Consider the following 17,181-nt stretch of genomic DNA (forward strand, 5'->3'; position numbering starts at 1 on the left):
AAATACCACCAATTCACCACCCCCAAACATCAAAGGTAATATAAAAGATGACATTGAATTTTCAGTACAATCTGCACCCCTAAGGAAAATATTTGGACCCCTCACACACTGCCATTTTGAAATACATGGCTCTATAGAATAAGAGAAGATGCTGGAACCATTTTGTGTCGGATTTGTGGCGTATTCTTTTGAGTGGAACTGTTTGCAAGTTATTCATGTTATGACTTGTGGCTCGACCTACTTTCTAGCGGTTGTTAATGCAAAACAGACGTTAATGCACACTCCCAACAGGTCAGCAGAGCGGAGGTCCCTGGAAAGACATTGTCAGACGCAATCTATCTCATACCCCTGATGGTTTGTTCACTGCGGTGGGGGTCAAGAGCTTCACGTTGGATTCCAAGAAATACAGCTGCCCCCCTGTGTGAGAGGAGGCCGGGTTGAGTATACCATAATCCTTAGCCCGTTTTTACACGGATGTCTCCCGTTCTGAACCATGTTCTTCCTTCTTTTTCTTAGAATTGCAAAAGCCATGGAGTCCACAGAAACAAGCGAATGTGAATTGGGGCATCACCTATGAGAGTCAGTGCATGGCATCGAACAACCGTTGATCTGAAAAAAAAAAATAAAAGTGTTTTCATGATTTGAGAGGAAGAAAGAGAATGCACTGTAGGAAACATTAAGGATTGCTAATGGAATCCTGAAGGAACTGCTCAGTCCCTGGGTTTTCTGGACCTTTTATATGTAATCAGAGAGATTGCCCAAAGGCAGTTTGATATCACAATCTCATTACAACACAGATATGAAGATGTTTCTGCACAGTACTCAAACCTCAGAATAAGTTACTTAAAAGTGATGTGTCCCTAGGTAGCAATTTTATATCCAATTAAATTTAAGTGCTTTTAATGAATTTCAGTTCCATGGGAGCACTTTTGTCACTCGACTCTTTTCGATCTACAGGACAAAGACGCTTTATTTGATTTTAATTGATTTTATTTTATTTTTTAAAAATTGCTAAATTTTATCTTTTGTATCTGGCCAGCATCCCCAGTAATTTACGAAAGCAAGCAGAGGCGTGTTGAGTCGGAGTTTGGGAATGGTAGTGTTGCGGATTAGTAAACCAGAGGTCAGAGAGCTCAACTCCAACCCATGCTCCCTGGAGCCTGGCTGTAAGCCTGGGCATCGCAGAATCACCCCAATACCCCAACTCCTGCAATTGACAATCGGGCAATTACAGAGCTAGAAACAATGGCACAGAAGGTGCCCGCCCGGGTCAGCCAAAGAAACTGCCTGTTGAAGGACCCTGTAGGTGGGAGTACGGTAGCCTAGTGGTTATGATAATGGACGAGTAACCTACCATGGGAAATTATGAAATTGAATTGAACAAATCTGGTAATTTGTCAACTAGCACTTGGATGATCATGAAACTATTGGATTGTTGTAAAAATGCAGCTGGTTCACTAATGGCCACTGGTGTTGACTGCAAGAAATATGTTTACATGTATTTTTATACAACAACAATTTGTATTTATATAGTGCCTTTAATATAGTAAAACATCCTAAGGTGCTTCACAGGAGTGTTTTAAGACAAAACAAATAAATTTGACACCAAGCCACATAAGAAATTACAGATGACCAAAAGCTTGGTCAAAGAGGTATGTTTTAAGGAGCGTCTTGAAGGAGGAAAGAGAGGTAGCGAGGTTTAGGCAGGGAATTCCAGAGCTTGGAGCCCAGGCAACAGAAGGCACGGCCACCAATGGTTGAGCGATTATAATCAGGGATGCTCAAGAGGGCAGAATTAGAGGAGTGCAGACATCTCGGGGGGTTGTGAGGCTGGATGAGATTACAGAGAGAGGGGGTGAGGCCACGGAGGGATTTGAAAATAAGGATGAGAATTTTGAAATCGAGGCGTTTGAAATTGAATTAAAGTGTAAAACTCACAGGAGCACCCTTTTTGTAGCAGCTGTTTACCACAAGTTAATATAATCTTAGTGATGGAAATTGGAAATATTAATTTACTTTAATTTAATTTAACATAAGCAGACTCCTGATTTAATGATGCATCATTGGCAGCCACATCTTTAGCCACTTAGGCACCATGGTCTGGAACTTCCCCCCTAAATCCCTGCGGCTCTCCACTTGTCTATCATCTTTTAGTACCCTCTTTAAAGCGCATCACTCTGACCTCAGATTTTGGTCATCCCTCCTAAAATCTCCTTCGTCATAGTGTCCAGTGTTCGATTACATCTCTGTGAAGTGTCTTGTTATTTTTATCTATGTTAAAGCCGCTGTATAAAATAAAAAAAGGAAAACTTGCATTTCTATGCCACCTTTCACGACCTCAGGACGTTCCAAAGAGCTTTACAGCCAATGAAGTACTTTTGAAATGTAGTCACTGAAGTAATATAGGAAACGCAGCAGCCAGTTTTCACATAGCAAGGTGTCACAAATATGGTAATGACCAGATAATCTGTTAGTTGAGGGATAAATATTGGCTAGGACACTGAGGAGAACTCCCCTGCTCATCTTCGAAATAGTGCCATGAAATCTTTTACATCCACCAGAGAGGGCAGACATCGCCTCAGATTAAGGATTCCCATCCGAAAGGCGGCACCTCCAACAGTGCAGCAATCCCTCAGTTCTGCACTTGAGTGTCAGCCTAGATTATTTGCTCAAGTCTGCAGAGCAGGGCTTGAACCCACAGCCTTCTGACTTAGAGCTAAGGGTGCTGCCCACTGAGCTATAGCTGACAGTCAGAATCCACCGGAGTGGGTGTGGATTTTCACAGCCCAAAAATGGAGCTTGCAGGAAGCTAGGAGATGAATACAACAACATTGAGAGTAGCTCCCCCCGCCAACAATTATGTAAATAAAATAAAGTGCATTAGAAAAAAGACATAATTGGATGTCAAAAGACCAGCTCGGTAGCAATGTTCCCTAGGAAGCAAACAGGGCTCAGGTCCAATGCACGCACTTCCTGGCAGTTCCAGACATAGCCCCTACCTAACTTAGAAACACATGCCCTGTACACGACTGACTATGAAATCAGTGCAGTCCTGCGATGGTGACACCGACATGCTTTCCTTCACAACATGAGTGTTTGGCTATGTCACATCCATAAATATTACCCAAGCATTTAAGACTCATTGTGGCTTTTTCTGAGACCTTTACAAATACCTTTTGACCCATTCTATAAATTAAAAATAATGAGCATGCTAATAGATGGCTGGAACAGATCCTTGAGAGGATTCAGGGGTAACTGCTCAAGCATCAATCATTCACAGAGACTCTGAACGACACACATTAATGAATGTTAACAGAAATGGATTAGGGTCTGAAATTTGCAGCTTGACGGATGCAAGAGGAATACAGTCAATGCATAATCAGTCTCTGGAGAGTAATTTTCACAGAGTGACGATTTTCTAAATACATCCTCTCCCTTTTTCCTCATCTTTTCTACTCTCCCTGCATTTTTCTAGCTTTCCTGTTCTTCACGAGCCCCCGTATTCAGTTCAAGATCAGCTACAAGCCTGTTATGCAAAGATTGGGATAAACCTTTTTATGGATCGTACAGCCAGGAGCGTCTCTGGTTCAACTCCCAGCCTGTGCTGTTGGGTGATCTTAACTACTTGGTAGGCGGGCTGTTACAACTAGCCTCAGCGTCTCTGGGTTAGAGAAAGGAAGATTGTTGCCAGGGTCCCCATTGCTAGTTACTATTCAGCAACCTCTGATGGTACTTTCTACGTGGGCATGTTTAGCTATGATACATGTTACCCCCATGATTGAATAACATGTCAATACTCACTGCACAACAACAATATGCATTTATATGTGTAATGTATTTGCTTCATGGGTTCTTTGCTTAAGAATTCATTGCAACACATTGCTATTAAGAACTAATTGGTTTATTAAAAAGATTTAACAATTACCAGTTCATCCACTATGCTCACAACTGCATACTTCATCGTGGATGACCGAGTTTCAACTGACTGGAGTTTTATTGAGTCTTGTGAACATCACGTGACAATGCAACAGCTCCACAAACCTATGTGCATACATTACAACATACATTATTATAAATGATTATTCCATCTTAACAGAATGGGAAGGACCAGGGGACCTGAGTTTAAACTTTTGAGGAGTAAGAATAGACTGGATGTTAGGCAGTTCTTCCTTTCCCAGAGCGTAGTGAGCCTCTGGAATGCATTGCCGGTTGGTGTGGTGGATGATGACTACCTGTATCGCATTGAAGAGGGAGCTGGATGAGTTCTTGCCTGGGGCAGAAATGGCATCTTTATAGATAATACCTGGTCCGTGTGACCTCCTGAACTGGTTTCCATCACCGAACAGGGTCGAAAAGGAATTTTCCACAATATTATTCTTTCCCTTAATGTTTTTTTCCACTCTGTTTCTTTGCCTCTCCCAGGAGATGATATGGTGGGTGGTGAGGCAGCGGGGAGAGTGGGTGGGGGAAGGGGGTGGGCAGTGAGTGATGGGAACTGTCTAGTCATGATGCTCCAGCCATGATGGCATATGGGGCAGGCTTGATGGACCAGATGGTCCTTTCTTGCCCGTCAATTTCCTATGTTCACGAATTGTATTCCTCACACAAAGCAAAGTGTCACACCAGTTTACAGGACACTAAACAGGAAAGAAAGAATTTGGGGAGTGGAGAGGGACTGGTAAGCATAGACGAATAGGAAGGTCTTGAGGCTTTTGAAGGTGAAGTAGCAAGACAAAATGGTTTGGGAAGAGTATATCAGAGAGAAGGCACATAATGTTAGAAATGTCAGACACCAATGGTGGAGTGGGGGTGGCCAAGTTGGTGGGCATGTGATGGAGCAAGCAATAATCAATAATCAAAAGGAATGGGGGAGGACATAGGCCAGAACATATGGCCGGAGATGTCTGCTCAAGTAAATTTAGATGAAATTTGGGATTTGAAAATGAGCTTGGGGATCTTGAGATTGATTCATTGAGGTACAGAGAGTCAATGCATCGTGGTGATGGATGTGAGGACATTTGTGTGGGATATGAACTATCTGGGAGAGTTCTGGATTAGTTGAGGTTCGCAAAGGGTGTATCAGGGAGGCCAGCGTGGAGAGCTACACCTGCTGTAAGTTCACATGTGTGGAAGTTGGGTGAAGGCAAGACTTGGTTTCATTCTGGTGCCTCCTATGGTTGAGCAATCTATCCTTGAGCTGATGAAAATGTGGATGAGTGTTTAAATAAAGGTGGCAGTGGGGTGAATAGAGTTTGAACAGCAAGAAAGATTGCAGATGGGTCAAGAATGATGAACAATCCGTAGTCAATGGGAACTTTGACCTCTCGATGCTGCAGCCTGGTTGGGAGTCCAACTAAGAGAGGTAAGAATGTAGTTAGATGGCAATGACATATTAAGGAAGTTTGAAGAAAAAGGGTGAGCTATAGACAGATTTGTGGTTTAAGAACATAAGAAATAGGAACAGGAGTAGACCTTGTGGCCTATCGAGTCTGCTCCATCATTCAATAAGATCATGGCTGCTCTTCGACCTCAACTCCACTTTCCCACCCTATCGCCATATCCCTTGATTCCCCTAGATCTATCGATCTTTGTCTTGAATATACTCATCGACTGAGCCTCCACAGCCCTCTGGGGTAGAGAATTCAAAACATTCACAACCCTCTGTGTGAAGAGGTTTCTCCTCATCTCAGTCCTAAATGGCTGACCCCTTATCTTGAGACTATGCCCCCTAGTTCTAGAGTCTCCAGTCATACAAAACAGCCTCTCAGTATCTACCCTGACAATCCCTCTAAGAATTTTATGTTTCAATGTGATCATCTCTCATTCTTCTAAACTTCAGAGAATATGGGCTCATTCTCTTATAGGACAGCCCTCTCATCCCAGGAATCAATCTAATGAATCTTTGTTGCAGGACAAATGTATCCTTCCTTAGGTAAGGAGACCAAAACTGTACACAGTACTCCAGGTGTGGTCTCAGCAGTAAGACTTCCTGGGGCCGAAATTCAGGTGCACCAGAAAGCTGGCAAGTTTTGGAGTGGTACTTACCGCTGGAACTCCTGGTGCAGTAAGTAGATCCACTTTCAGGACTTAACATTTTTTTCAAAGTCCCACAGGAAATGGATCATAATGGGGTGGGCCAATAAATCCTCAACCTGAATTTAGGTCGGGTTGACCCCAAAGCGGCAGCCATTCGATTTTTAGGAATGGTCGTTGCAAACGGGCATTAATGGGTCTCTTTGAGACCCTGAATTTCGGCCTCACTTACTCTTATACTACAACCCCATTGCAATATAGGCTAACATACCATTTGTCTTCCTGATTGCTTGCTGTACTTGCATGTTGACTCTCAGAGGAGTCAAGACGAGGTTTTTTAAGGAGAGATCAAAAGGTGAGGGAATAGTGCCCAAAAGTAGGCTTGTGCATGAATAATGATCACTAGGTGTGAGATACTGGAGGGTGACTTGTGCTCATGGAAGAATACTGCACCAAAAATCAATGGCTTCACTGATTTGAAGAAAATTGGCAACAAAAATAAAACTGGGCTAAACTTTCTATCATTTGAAAGTGAGATTAATAAATGATCAATGCTTTCTGTCAACATTTGTTCAAAAATGTATAAACTTCAATATTATACAAGATGAAAAAGAATATGTGAGGCAGATTTGTGTTTGTGCTTTTGCTCCTGGAAGTACAGAAGTCAATGGTGTTGAAAGATGATGTTGCACAAGGTGTTCTGGTCGATATGCATAGGTAGGCAGAATGGTCTATTTTAGCATTCTCACAGTTTTTCTGCATCACACAGTTTGGCGTGTGCTTACTGTAAAGCTGCAGAAAATCACTTGTCAGCAAAATGCTCATAGACATGGCAGCTCACTGACATAAACTCAGAGGTTCTCGTCCCACCCACCAGGCCTCATAACCCCATCCCACATCACCACCAACCCCCGCCACCTCCCCACCCCCACAAACAGTTCATTGGCTTTGTATGGTTTAGAAAACTCGGAAAAGTTACAATATTAGAAAAGGAAGGTTTCCTCTGCTGGTTACAGCGCATTGAAGGAATTATTTTTTCTGGATCCACTGTGCCTGGTCTCAGAATTTTGTCTTCGATCATTTGTTTTTTAAACAGTTATTACGAGGTTCAGAGTTGGTGAAAGTTAAAAATGAATTTCTGGCTCTTGAATGGGGTGCCACTCAGTACCACTGCAGTAGTTAGAAGCTTTGAGAGTCTTGGCAATCTTCAGGTTGCTGCAAGTTCTGTAAGTAAAGCTCCAGTTTAAATATATATCAGTGGCAAATAAATTTCATACATGATATATAAACTGTTGCATAGACTAGGCTTATATTGCCTTGAGTGCAGAAGATTAAGTAGTGACCTAATTGTGAGGTGTTTAAGATGATTAAAGGGTTTGATAGGTTAGATAGAGAGAAACTATTTTCTCTGGTGGTTGAGTTCAGAACAAGGGGGCATAATCTTAAAATTAGAGCCAGGCCGTTCAGGGGTGATGTCAGGAAACACTTCTTCACTCAAAGGGTAGTGGAATTATGGAACCCCCGCCCCCCCCCAATTGAAAATTTCAAAACTGAGATTGATAAATTATTGTTGGGTAAGGGTAATAAAGTATATGGAATAAAAGAAGGAAAATGGAGTTAATATACAGATCAGCCATGATCTAATTGAATTGCGGAATGGGCTCGAGGAGCTGTTCCTCTACATGTTTTTGCCAACCATCTTTTTTTTGTTTATATTGTAATTAGTTCGCAGTTCCCTGTGCAACTGTAAAACTATAAGTGGTTTGCATATTTATGCATCTCAGTTATACCCAAGTGGATACAATTACAATTGACACAAATACTGATGCTACAATAATTTTTTTTTAATGGATTAGCCAGCACAAAACCTCCTATATTAATAACAGAGTGGAAACTACTGTAGCAGCACAAAGAAAACTGGGATGCCTCATCAGCAAGTGTGGATGGAGCAGATAGCTTCTCGCCACTCTCACTCAGTCCTTTCTACCAGGGAGGCGTGGAATTGAAGACACACGGCGATAATATTGCTGCAACTGACTTTTGGGCACTGCCATTTTAATAATACCAAGGCATTGCTTGATATTTGATTGAATTTTTTGAGGAGGTAACAAACAGCGTCGCTGAGGGTAGTGATTTCATGTAGTGTACATGGATTTTAGCAAGGCTTTTGATAAGATCCCACATGACAGACTGGTCACGAAAGTAAAAGCCCATGGGATCCAAGGCAAAGTGGCAAGTTGGATCCAAAATTGGCTCAGAGGCAGGAAGCAAAGGGTAATGGTTGATAAGTGTTTTTGTGACTGGAAGGCTGTTTCCAGTGGGGTTCCGCAGGGCTCAGTGCTGGGTCCCTCGCTTTTTGTGGTATATATCAATGATTTAGGACATGAATGATTAAGAAATTTGCAGATGATACAAAAATTGGCAGTGTGCTGTAAATTTCTATGATTCTATATTGCATTATATAGATCAAACGCTCATCAAGCCCAGGTTCCTTCGAATGGACCCTGTAGGGGTTTTTACATTGCCCAATTGCTTCTCTCCTGTCCAGTGAGAGAGGCCTCCATACATTGCTCTCCACTTCTACGTTTTAAAGCATGCAGCAGTCATGCTAAACTGCATTGTGGAATGAAGAGAATCAGTTGTTCCATCAGCAGCATCAAGGCAGCATTCAACCATCTATGGCACCCAGGAGCCCGAGGAAGAGTAAAACTATGGTCATTGCGGGCCATGGTGTCAGCCCCAGCTCAGTGGGTCGTGGGTTCAAGTCCCACTCCAGAGACTTCAGCACAAAATTTAGGCTGACACTTCAGTGCCGTACTGAGGGGCATTCGGAGTGCAGTTGGATGCTAGGAGTACTAAGGTAAAGGGTCCAGCAGGTGTCTGACTAGCCACTTGTTGGTCATTGCTGTGATATTGCAAGTCTTCCTCAATTTTGAGGGACTGCCTATGATGATGATGGATAATGTAACATCCTCAGCGACTCTTGGGAATCCCTGGCCTAAGACCGCTCAAAGTAGAGGAGAAGCATCTGAGAAGGCGCCAAACACTTCGAGTCTCTTCGCTGGGAGCACGCAGAAGCCAAATACAAACAGTGGAAGGAGCGCACGACAAATCAAGCACCCCGCCCCACCTGTGACAGAGACTGTAGACTGTTGGTCTCATCAGTCACCTTAGAATTCATTTTAGTGTGGAAGCAAGCCATCCTCGACTCCGGGGGACTGCCTAAGAAGGAGAAGATTCTTGTATACTGCTTGTTACCTACATTCTCTTTATATTCACATTGATAATTGCAGAGCCATTGCGCAGTGAATATTTTAGCTCCTGTACTTCCGAATAATGTAACGTGGTTCTAGCAAATACTACAGGAAGGCAGAATGATGGTGAGTGTTCAATCACTTCGTATTCTCCACACCATCCGTCCCCCATCCCCCACCACCATCACAACTCATCTCCTCGGGGTTATCTACAGACGGTGGCTAATCACTGATCCATTTTCACCACATCCCCGACATCTCTGCACAAAAATATTGCACGAGTGAAATACCGAATTGGTCGACTACAATTGGGTAATCGAACTGTGCCTCAGCTAAACGAGTCCTTAGAGATGGAATTAATGGATTGAAAGTGAACAAATTTCAATCGAATGCTCCTCAGAGATGCATTATAAGAAATCATTCACTTCAGTCTATCCATTTCACCCGAGAGATTGAAATTGAGTTGCATTTTCACGGGTACTGGAGGTTTAACAGATGCCCAATAATTCTTGTTTAGTGCAACAATAGAATCATTTAATTCGAAGCAAATTTATTTTTCTTTCTTTGAGCCAAGAAAGTACTTTGTTAACATGTATTCTGCGGAATGAATTATCGTCATCTACTCAAAAAATAAAAGGATTGCCTCAGTTATAATATTTGCAACTTGCTGATAGGGGGTACCTCAAAATGCTCGACGTGAAAGACACAGGGGCTGAAATTGCCTCTTTCCTTAAGGCCTCTTAACACCGGAAATTGGCGGCCACACTGCGGAGTGCAATGGCCGCCGACTTTTCGTGTAATGGCCGCCATTATCAAAATTCAGTTCCACTCATCCCACCGTTCTGCTGCTGCCAATCTGTCCTAAGTGCATCATCACAGGGCACATAGCCGATGTTCCCCTCCCCACCCCCCCACCGCCCGTGGCGAAATTCCGCTGTGAACATCTTCCTCCTGCCGGGCGATGCCAAAACCTGCTTTTCCCCAATGGTGCAGTGAGGCTGTGGCCTTTTGCAATGGCGGCGCGGCTCCCGTTAAAGGAGAGGACACACTGCCGCAGCCGCCATTTTTTTTTGTCGGCCCGACAATTATGCCCCCGGGTTTGGCAGGCCAGCCTGGCACCCCCTCTTGGGCCTCCCTGGTGGCCCAGTGGACCGAACTTTGGAAATCGCGCAGGCTTGCCCCTTTAAATGAAGGGGAGACCTGTGGCGAGGCAGCGCCGTGATGACATCATCAGCGCTACGCTGATAACTGACAGCGGCGGCTGCTCTGCACCACCTCAACTTCCGCCCCTCTTGTATGCTCACCGTCCCACTTCAGTCCCCATTAGGAGCAACTTCTGGTCGGTCTGCTTGAATAAAAAGCCAAAGAGCGGAATTTCTCTCGAGGAGACCTCAACCACCACGGCAGTAAAAACTGTAGAAACTGGATGTGCACGTCCCGTTACCTTGCCCCAAGTGACCACTTTTCACATGATGGCAGTGATTTACCACAGGCTATACCACCACTGAGGGCTCACCTCTGAGTCAGAAGGTCCACTCCAGGGACTTGAGCACAAAAATCTAGGCTGACACTCCAGTGCTGAGGGAGTGCTGCACTGTCAGAGGTGCCGTCTTTCAGATGAGACGTTAAACTGAGGCCCCGTCTGCACTCTCAAATGGACTTAAAAGATCCCATGGCACTATTTCGAAGAAGAGCAGATGAGTTATAACATAAGAACATATCTCTGATGTCCTGGTCAATATTTAGCCCTCAATCAACATAGCAAAAACATCTTATCTGATCATTATCATATTACTGTTTGTGGGAGCTTGCTGTGCGTAAATTGCCTGCTGCGTTTCCCACATTACAACAGTGACTGCACTCCAAAAGAACTTCATTGGCTGTAAAGCGCTTTGAGATGTCCGGCAGTCGTGAAAGGCGCTATATAAATCCAAGTCTTTTTTATATAACCTCAATCTCAAATTGAATCGCACAGGGTAGCCTTGAGGAGGAATTCATAGAATGCATACGGGATTGTTTCTTAGAACAGTATGTTACAGAACCTACAAGGGAGCAAGCTATCTTAGATCTGGTCCTGTGTAATGAGACAGGAATAATAAACAATCTCCTTGTAAAAGATCCTCTCGGAATGAGTGATCACAGTATGATTGAATTTGTAATACAGATTGAGGGTGAGGAAGTAATGTCTCAAACGAGCGTACGATGCTTAAACAAAGGGGACTACAGTGGGATGAGGGCAGAGTTGGCTAAAGTAGTCTGGAAACACAGACTAAACGGTGGCACAATTGAGGAACAGTGGAGGACTTTTAAGGAGATCTTTCATAGTGCTCAACAAAAATATATTCCAGTGAAAAAGAAGGGTGGTAAGAGAAGGGATAACCAGCCGTGGCTAACCAAGGAAATAAAGGAGAGTATCAAATTAAAAACCAATGCGTATAAGGTGGCCAAGGTTAGTGGGAAACTAGAAGATTGGGAAAATTTTAAACGACAGCAAAGAATGACAAAGAAAGCAATAAAGAAAGGAAAGATAGATTACGAAAGAAAACTTGCACAAAACATAAAAACTGATAGTAAAAGCTTTTACCGATATATAAAACGGAAAAGAGTTACTAAAGTAAATGTTGGTCCCTTAGAAGATGAGAAAGGGGATTTAATAATGGGAAATGTGGAAATGGCTGAGACCTTAAACAATTATTTTGCTTCGGTCTTCACAGTGGAAGACACAAAAACCATGCCAAAAATTGCTGGTCATAGGAATGTGGGAAGGGAGGACCTTGAGACAATCACTATTACTAGGGGAGTAGTGCTGGACAGGCTAATGGATCTCAAGGTAGACAAGTCCCCTGGTCCTGATGAAATGCATCCCAGGGTATTAAAAGAGATGGCGGAAGTTATAGCAGATGCATTCGTTATAATCTACCAAAATTCTCTGGACTCTGGGGAGGTACCATTGGATTGGAAAGCAGCTAATGTAACGCCTCTGTTTAAAAAAGGGAGCAGACAAAAGGCAGGTAACTATAGGCCGGTTAGTTTAACACCTGTAGTGGGGAAAATGCTTGAAGCTATCATTAAGGAAGAAATAGCAGGACATCTAGATAGGAATAGTGCAATCAAGCATACGCAACATGGAATCATGAAGGGGAAATCATGTTTAATTAATTTACTGGAATTCTTTGAGGATATAATGAGTATGGTGGATAGAGGTGTACCGATGGATGTGGTATATTTAGATTTCCAAAAGGCATTCGATAAGGTGCCACACAAAAGGTTACTGCAGAAGATAAAGGTACGCAGAGTCAGAGGAAATGTATTAGCATGGATAGAGAATTGGCTGGCTAACAGAAAGCAGAGAGTCGGGATAAATGGGTCCTTTTCGGATTGGAAATCGGTGGTTAGTGGTGTGCCACAGGGATCGGTGCTGGGACCACAACTGTTTACAATATACATAGATGACCTGGAAGAGGGGACAGAGTGTAGTGTAACAAAATTTGCAGATGACACAAAGATTAGTGGGAAAGCGGGTTGTGCAGAGGACACAGAGAGGCTGCAAAGAGATTTAGATAGGTTAAGCGAATGGGCTAAGGTTTGGCAGATGGAATACAATGTTGGAAAATGTGAGGTCATCCACCTTGGAAAAAAAAACAGTAAAAGGGAATATGGGTACAAATTACAACATGCTGCGGTGCAGAGGGACCTGGGGGTCCTTGTGCATGAATCCCAAAAAGTTAGTTTGCAGGTGCAGCAGGTAATCAGGAAGGCGAATGGAATGTTGGCCTTTATTGCGAGAGGGATGGAGTACAAAAGCAGGGAGGTCCTGCTGCAACTGTACAGGGTATTGGTGAGGCCGCACCTGGAGTACTGCGTGCAGTTTTGGTCACCTTATTTAAGGAAGGATATACTAGCTTTGGAGGGGGTACAGAGACGATTCACTGGACTGATTCCGGAGATGAGGGGGTTACCTTATGATGATAGATTGAGTAGACTGGGTCTTTACTCGTTGGAGTTCAGAAGGATGAGGGGTGATCTTATAGAAACATTTAAAATAATGAAAGGGATAGACAAGATAGAGGCAGAGAGGTTGTTTGCACTGGTCGGGGAGACTAGAACTAGGGGGCACAGCCTCAAAATACGGGGGAGCCAATTTAAAACTGAGTTGAGAAGGAATTTCTTCTCCCAGAGGGTTGTGAATTTGTGGAATTCTCTGTCCAGGGAAGCAGTTGAGGCTAGCTCATTGAATGTATTCAAGTCACAGATAGATAGATTTTTAACCAATAAGGGAATTAAGGGTTATGGGGAGCAGGCGGGTAAGTGGAGCTGAGTCCACGGCCAGATCAGCCATGATCTTGTTGCGTGGCGGAGCAGGCTCGAGGGGCTAGATGGCCTACTCCTGTTACTAATTCTTATGTATGTATCTCTCAGGAATGCGTGTACTGTAAGTGTGTGCTAATGTAACAAATTTCTATAAACTAATTAGTATATCGTCATGAAGTTAAGGGTACTGTACAAGACAGAATTAATGGCTTGGTGTGTGTTACGGGCCTTTATATACCACACGTAGGGTTTACGATAGCAGTTTCTACTTGGTGGTTTACCAGTCTTTAGCTAAACTAAGAAGCTATATAAAGGCAAATTTTTCCTTTTGACCAATCAAGAGTGAAATTGGCCAGGAGTGACAGGGTGTCTAAACTCACAGTGACCTTTTGTATTCTGGCATAATAAAATGGAGGGCAAGTGTAGTCTCCAGCAGCCAGATGCTTCTTGCACCAACACTAGGACCAACATGATAAGAGAGCAGCAAAGAGTTGGAAAGAAGGTGTTTTGTGCATTTGTAGTATTGTGTTTTCCAGCTAGAATATTATCAGAAAAATCTGCCTAATGTGGCTTACTTGCCAATGTTACTTGTAAGGGAGAAAATGAATTGGGAATGTGGCATAAATACATTAAAGGATTGAGAAAGAAGAATAGGCTGATTGCTGATCTGTGGAGAGGTAAACACACAGAAGGATCAGAGATTCAGGGATAAATAAACGGAATCCTCACAGGTAGAAGGATAAACAGATGTTACTTGAAAGCTATTTGGTCTTCCTTCTTTATCAAAACCGGAAAGTGAGTAGAATTTTCAAATCTTTTACCCATTAAATATGACCACCAACCTTGCATTGTAACACAGTTATGATTGTGTGAAAATGTGTGATAAATCTTCAGTTAGCTACCAGGTTTCAGACAGCTTGAGTTTTCCAATGTGATTATTTGTCTCTATAAAACCTAATGACAATAATCTAGTAACGGAGGTCACGGAGTTTGCATCGAGACAAGGCAGGGCTTGACGCAATCTCAATGCCATCGCTGGCTCCAGAAAGACTCCAGCTGTCACTTTTCTAATGTTACATTAGGCCCTACTGAGAGTGAGCTATCGCGAGCGTGAGTGAATGGGTTAGAAGCCAATCACCAGACTGGAGCCAATATTCAGCCTCTCGATAAGGCCTGTTACCGCTGGATAGCGGCGGCCACGTGGCGGTGTCGAATGGCCGCCGATTTTTGGTCGAATGGCCACCGCTCGCGAAATTCTCCTCGGTGGTTTTTCCAGGGGTCCCCACTTCCGCCCCGTTGCTGCTGACCCCTCCTAAGTGCATCACCAAAGCGCGCACCGCCGGTCTCCCGTCCCACAAGCAAAATTCACGTAAAGAAATCTCGCAGCCGTCGGCCATGCCCCCGACAGTTTTTTCAGTCGGTGCATTGTGTGTGCAGTGTATGTAAAATGGCGGTGCGGCCTCCATTAAAGGGGAGGGCGCACTGCCGTGGCCGCCATCTCATTTTTTTTGTAAGCTAACTTCCAGCAGGTTCGACTGGGCTGCCAACAGGCAGCCTGGCAGCCCCCTGTTGGGTGCCAGGCCGCTGGCCGGGCCGAAACCTTCCCTAACTAAAAATAATTGCAGAGCTCGCGGTGGCTCTCCCCTTTAAGTGAAGGGGAGAGATGTGGTGACATGCCAGCGTTATGACTGACAGCGATGGACACTTCGCCCGCCCCTACCTCCGCCCCCATTATGAGTTACTTTCGCCCTGCTCGAAAAAAAGACAGAGCTGGATTTCGCGCAAGAGGCCACCGCAACCACCGCGGTGGTGAAAACCGGAAAAACGGTAGGTGCGACTCGTTTCCAGCGGAGTCGAATTCCTACCCCTGTGGCCCTTGCATTGAGCACAGGCCAAAGCCAACCCCAAGGAACATAACTAGACCCTATTCCAGTCCAGCTTGCAAGTTTCGGCTCAACTCTAAACAGCTGCAGCATTTTACCCAATTTTATTCTAAGATGCATTTGAACAAACACTCAAAACTCACTGCAGTGCAGAATTAACATAGAACTCCTAAGGGTAGTGACATTTCAGTAATTATATGGATTATAAAACAAATCCAGTGCTTTCTCCAAGGTTCCATTTGCGAATGCTGGCACTGAGGCAGGTTTGTGGTATCGTTCAACGGCATCTGGCGAATTCTGTCTGCCAGTACCTGATGCTATCTGATACTGGGCATGTGCCAGCTGTCACTCACTGGTATCTGGAGGGTTCAACAGCTAATTCTTGATACCACATTGCACTGGGCAGATGCCAGGTATTATTCAGTAGTATCTGGAGGGTTTTAACTGGCAATACCTGACAGCGGCTAGCAGGTGTTTTGCTTGGGGTGGAAAACGCAAATATTGTCTGCTGAGTATATGGGGAATTTAGAGCAGCTGAGGCCAGAAAATCTCATTTCACTTTTTTATTCAGCGAGCTGTGTTGTCTGCATCTATGGCTGTTTTCCAATATAACAATCACTGCACTTCAAAAAAAAATTCATTATGTAGAAAATATTGTGATATTTTGACTGGAAAGGCATTATATAAATGCTCGTTTTATTACATAACACAGACAGGTAATCAGTGAACTACCACTGCACTGAACTGTCAGTAAATTGCCTAGGTTAGGCATTAAAAAAATTCTCAGGATATGAGCGTTGCGAGCAAGGCCAGCATTGATTGTCCATACCCTAGATGCCCTTGAGAATGTGTTGGTGGGCCTTCTTCTTGAACCGTTGCAGCCCATGTGGTATAAGGAGTTCCAGTGATGATAGAGGGACAGTGATAGATCTCCAAGTTGGGATGGTGTGTGACTTGTCGGAGAACTTGGAGATTATGGTGTTTCCATGCACCTGCTGCCCTTGTCCTTGATAGTGGAGGTCGCAGATTTGGGAGATGCTGCCGAAGAAGTTTTGGCGAGTTGCTGCCATGCATCCTGTAGAACTCCAAGTCATTGTCAACATCTTCACTGCGGCGTACGAAAGCATGGGCCTTACACTAAACATCCGTAAGACAAAGATCCTCCACCAACCTGACCCCACCACACAGCACTGCCCCCCAATCATTAAGATCCACGGCGCGGCCCTGGTCAACGTGGACCACTTTCCATACCTCAGGAGCCTCTTATCAGCAAGGGCAGACATCGACGACTATGTTCAACACCGCCTCCAATGTGCCAGCACAGCCTTCGGTGGCCTGAGGAAGATGAAGCCCTCAAGTCTGGCACCAAGCTTATGGTCTACAAGGCTGTAGTGATATCCGCCCTCCTGTATGGCTCAGAGACATGGACCATATAGTGTAGACACCTCAAATCGCTGGAGAAATACCACCAATGATGTCTCCACAAGATCCTGCAAATCCCCTAGGAGAACAGATGCACCAACGTCAGTGTTCTCGATCAGGCCAACATCCCCAGCATCGAAGCACTGACCATACTCGACCAGCTCCAGTGGGCAGACACATTGTCCGCATGCCCGACACAAGACTCCCAAAGCATGCACTCTATTCGGAACTCCTACATGGCAAGCGAGCCCCAGATGGGCCGAGGAAACGTTTCAAGG

At 44.2% G+C, this 17,181-nt stretch overlaps 1 protein-coding gene across 2 annotated transcripts in view; it reads right to left on the minus strand.

Annotated features, from left to right (window-relative positions):
* Positions 1 to 245: 245 nt before the first annotated feature.
* Positions 246 to 17,181, minus strand: part of LOC139228305 (uncharacterized) — a 163,662-nt gene continuing 146,726 nt past the window's right edge. For both annotated transcript variants that reach the window (XM_070859484.1, XM_070859485.1), the window contains one exon: positions 246 to 609. In XM_070859484.1, coding sequence (XP_070715585.1) covers positions 467 to 568 — 102 coding nt within the window. In that variant the 5' untranslated portion in view covers positions 569 to 609 and the 3' untranslated portion in view covers positions 246 to 466. The remainder of the gene's footprint in view (positions 610 to 17,181) is intronic.

The sequence above is a fragment of the Pristiophorus japonicus genome, chromosome 17 (assembly GCF_044704955.1).
Source record: "Pristiophorus japonicus isolate sPriJap1 chromosome 17, sPriJap1.hap1, whole genome shotgun sequence".
Classification (NCBI taxonomy): Eukaryota; Metazoa; Chordata; class Chondrichthyes; family Pristiophoridae; genus Pristiophorus; species Pristiophorus japonicus.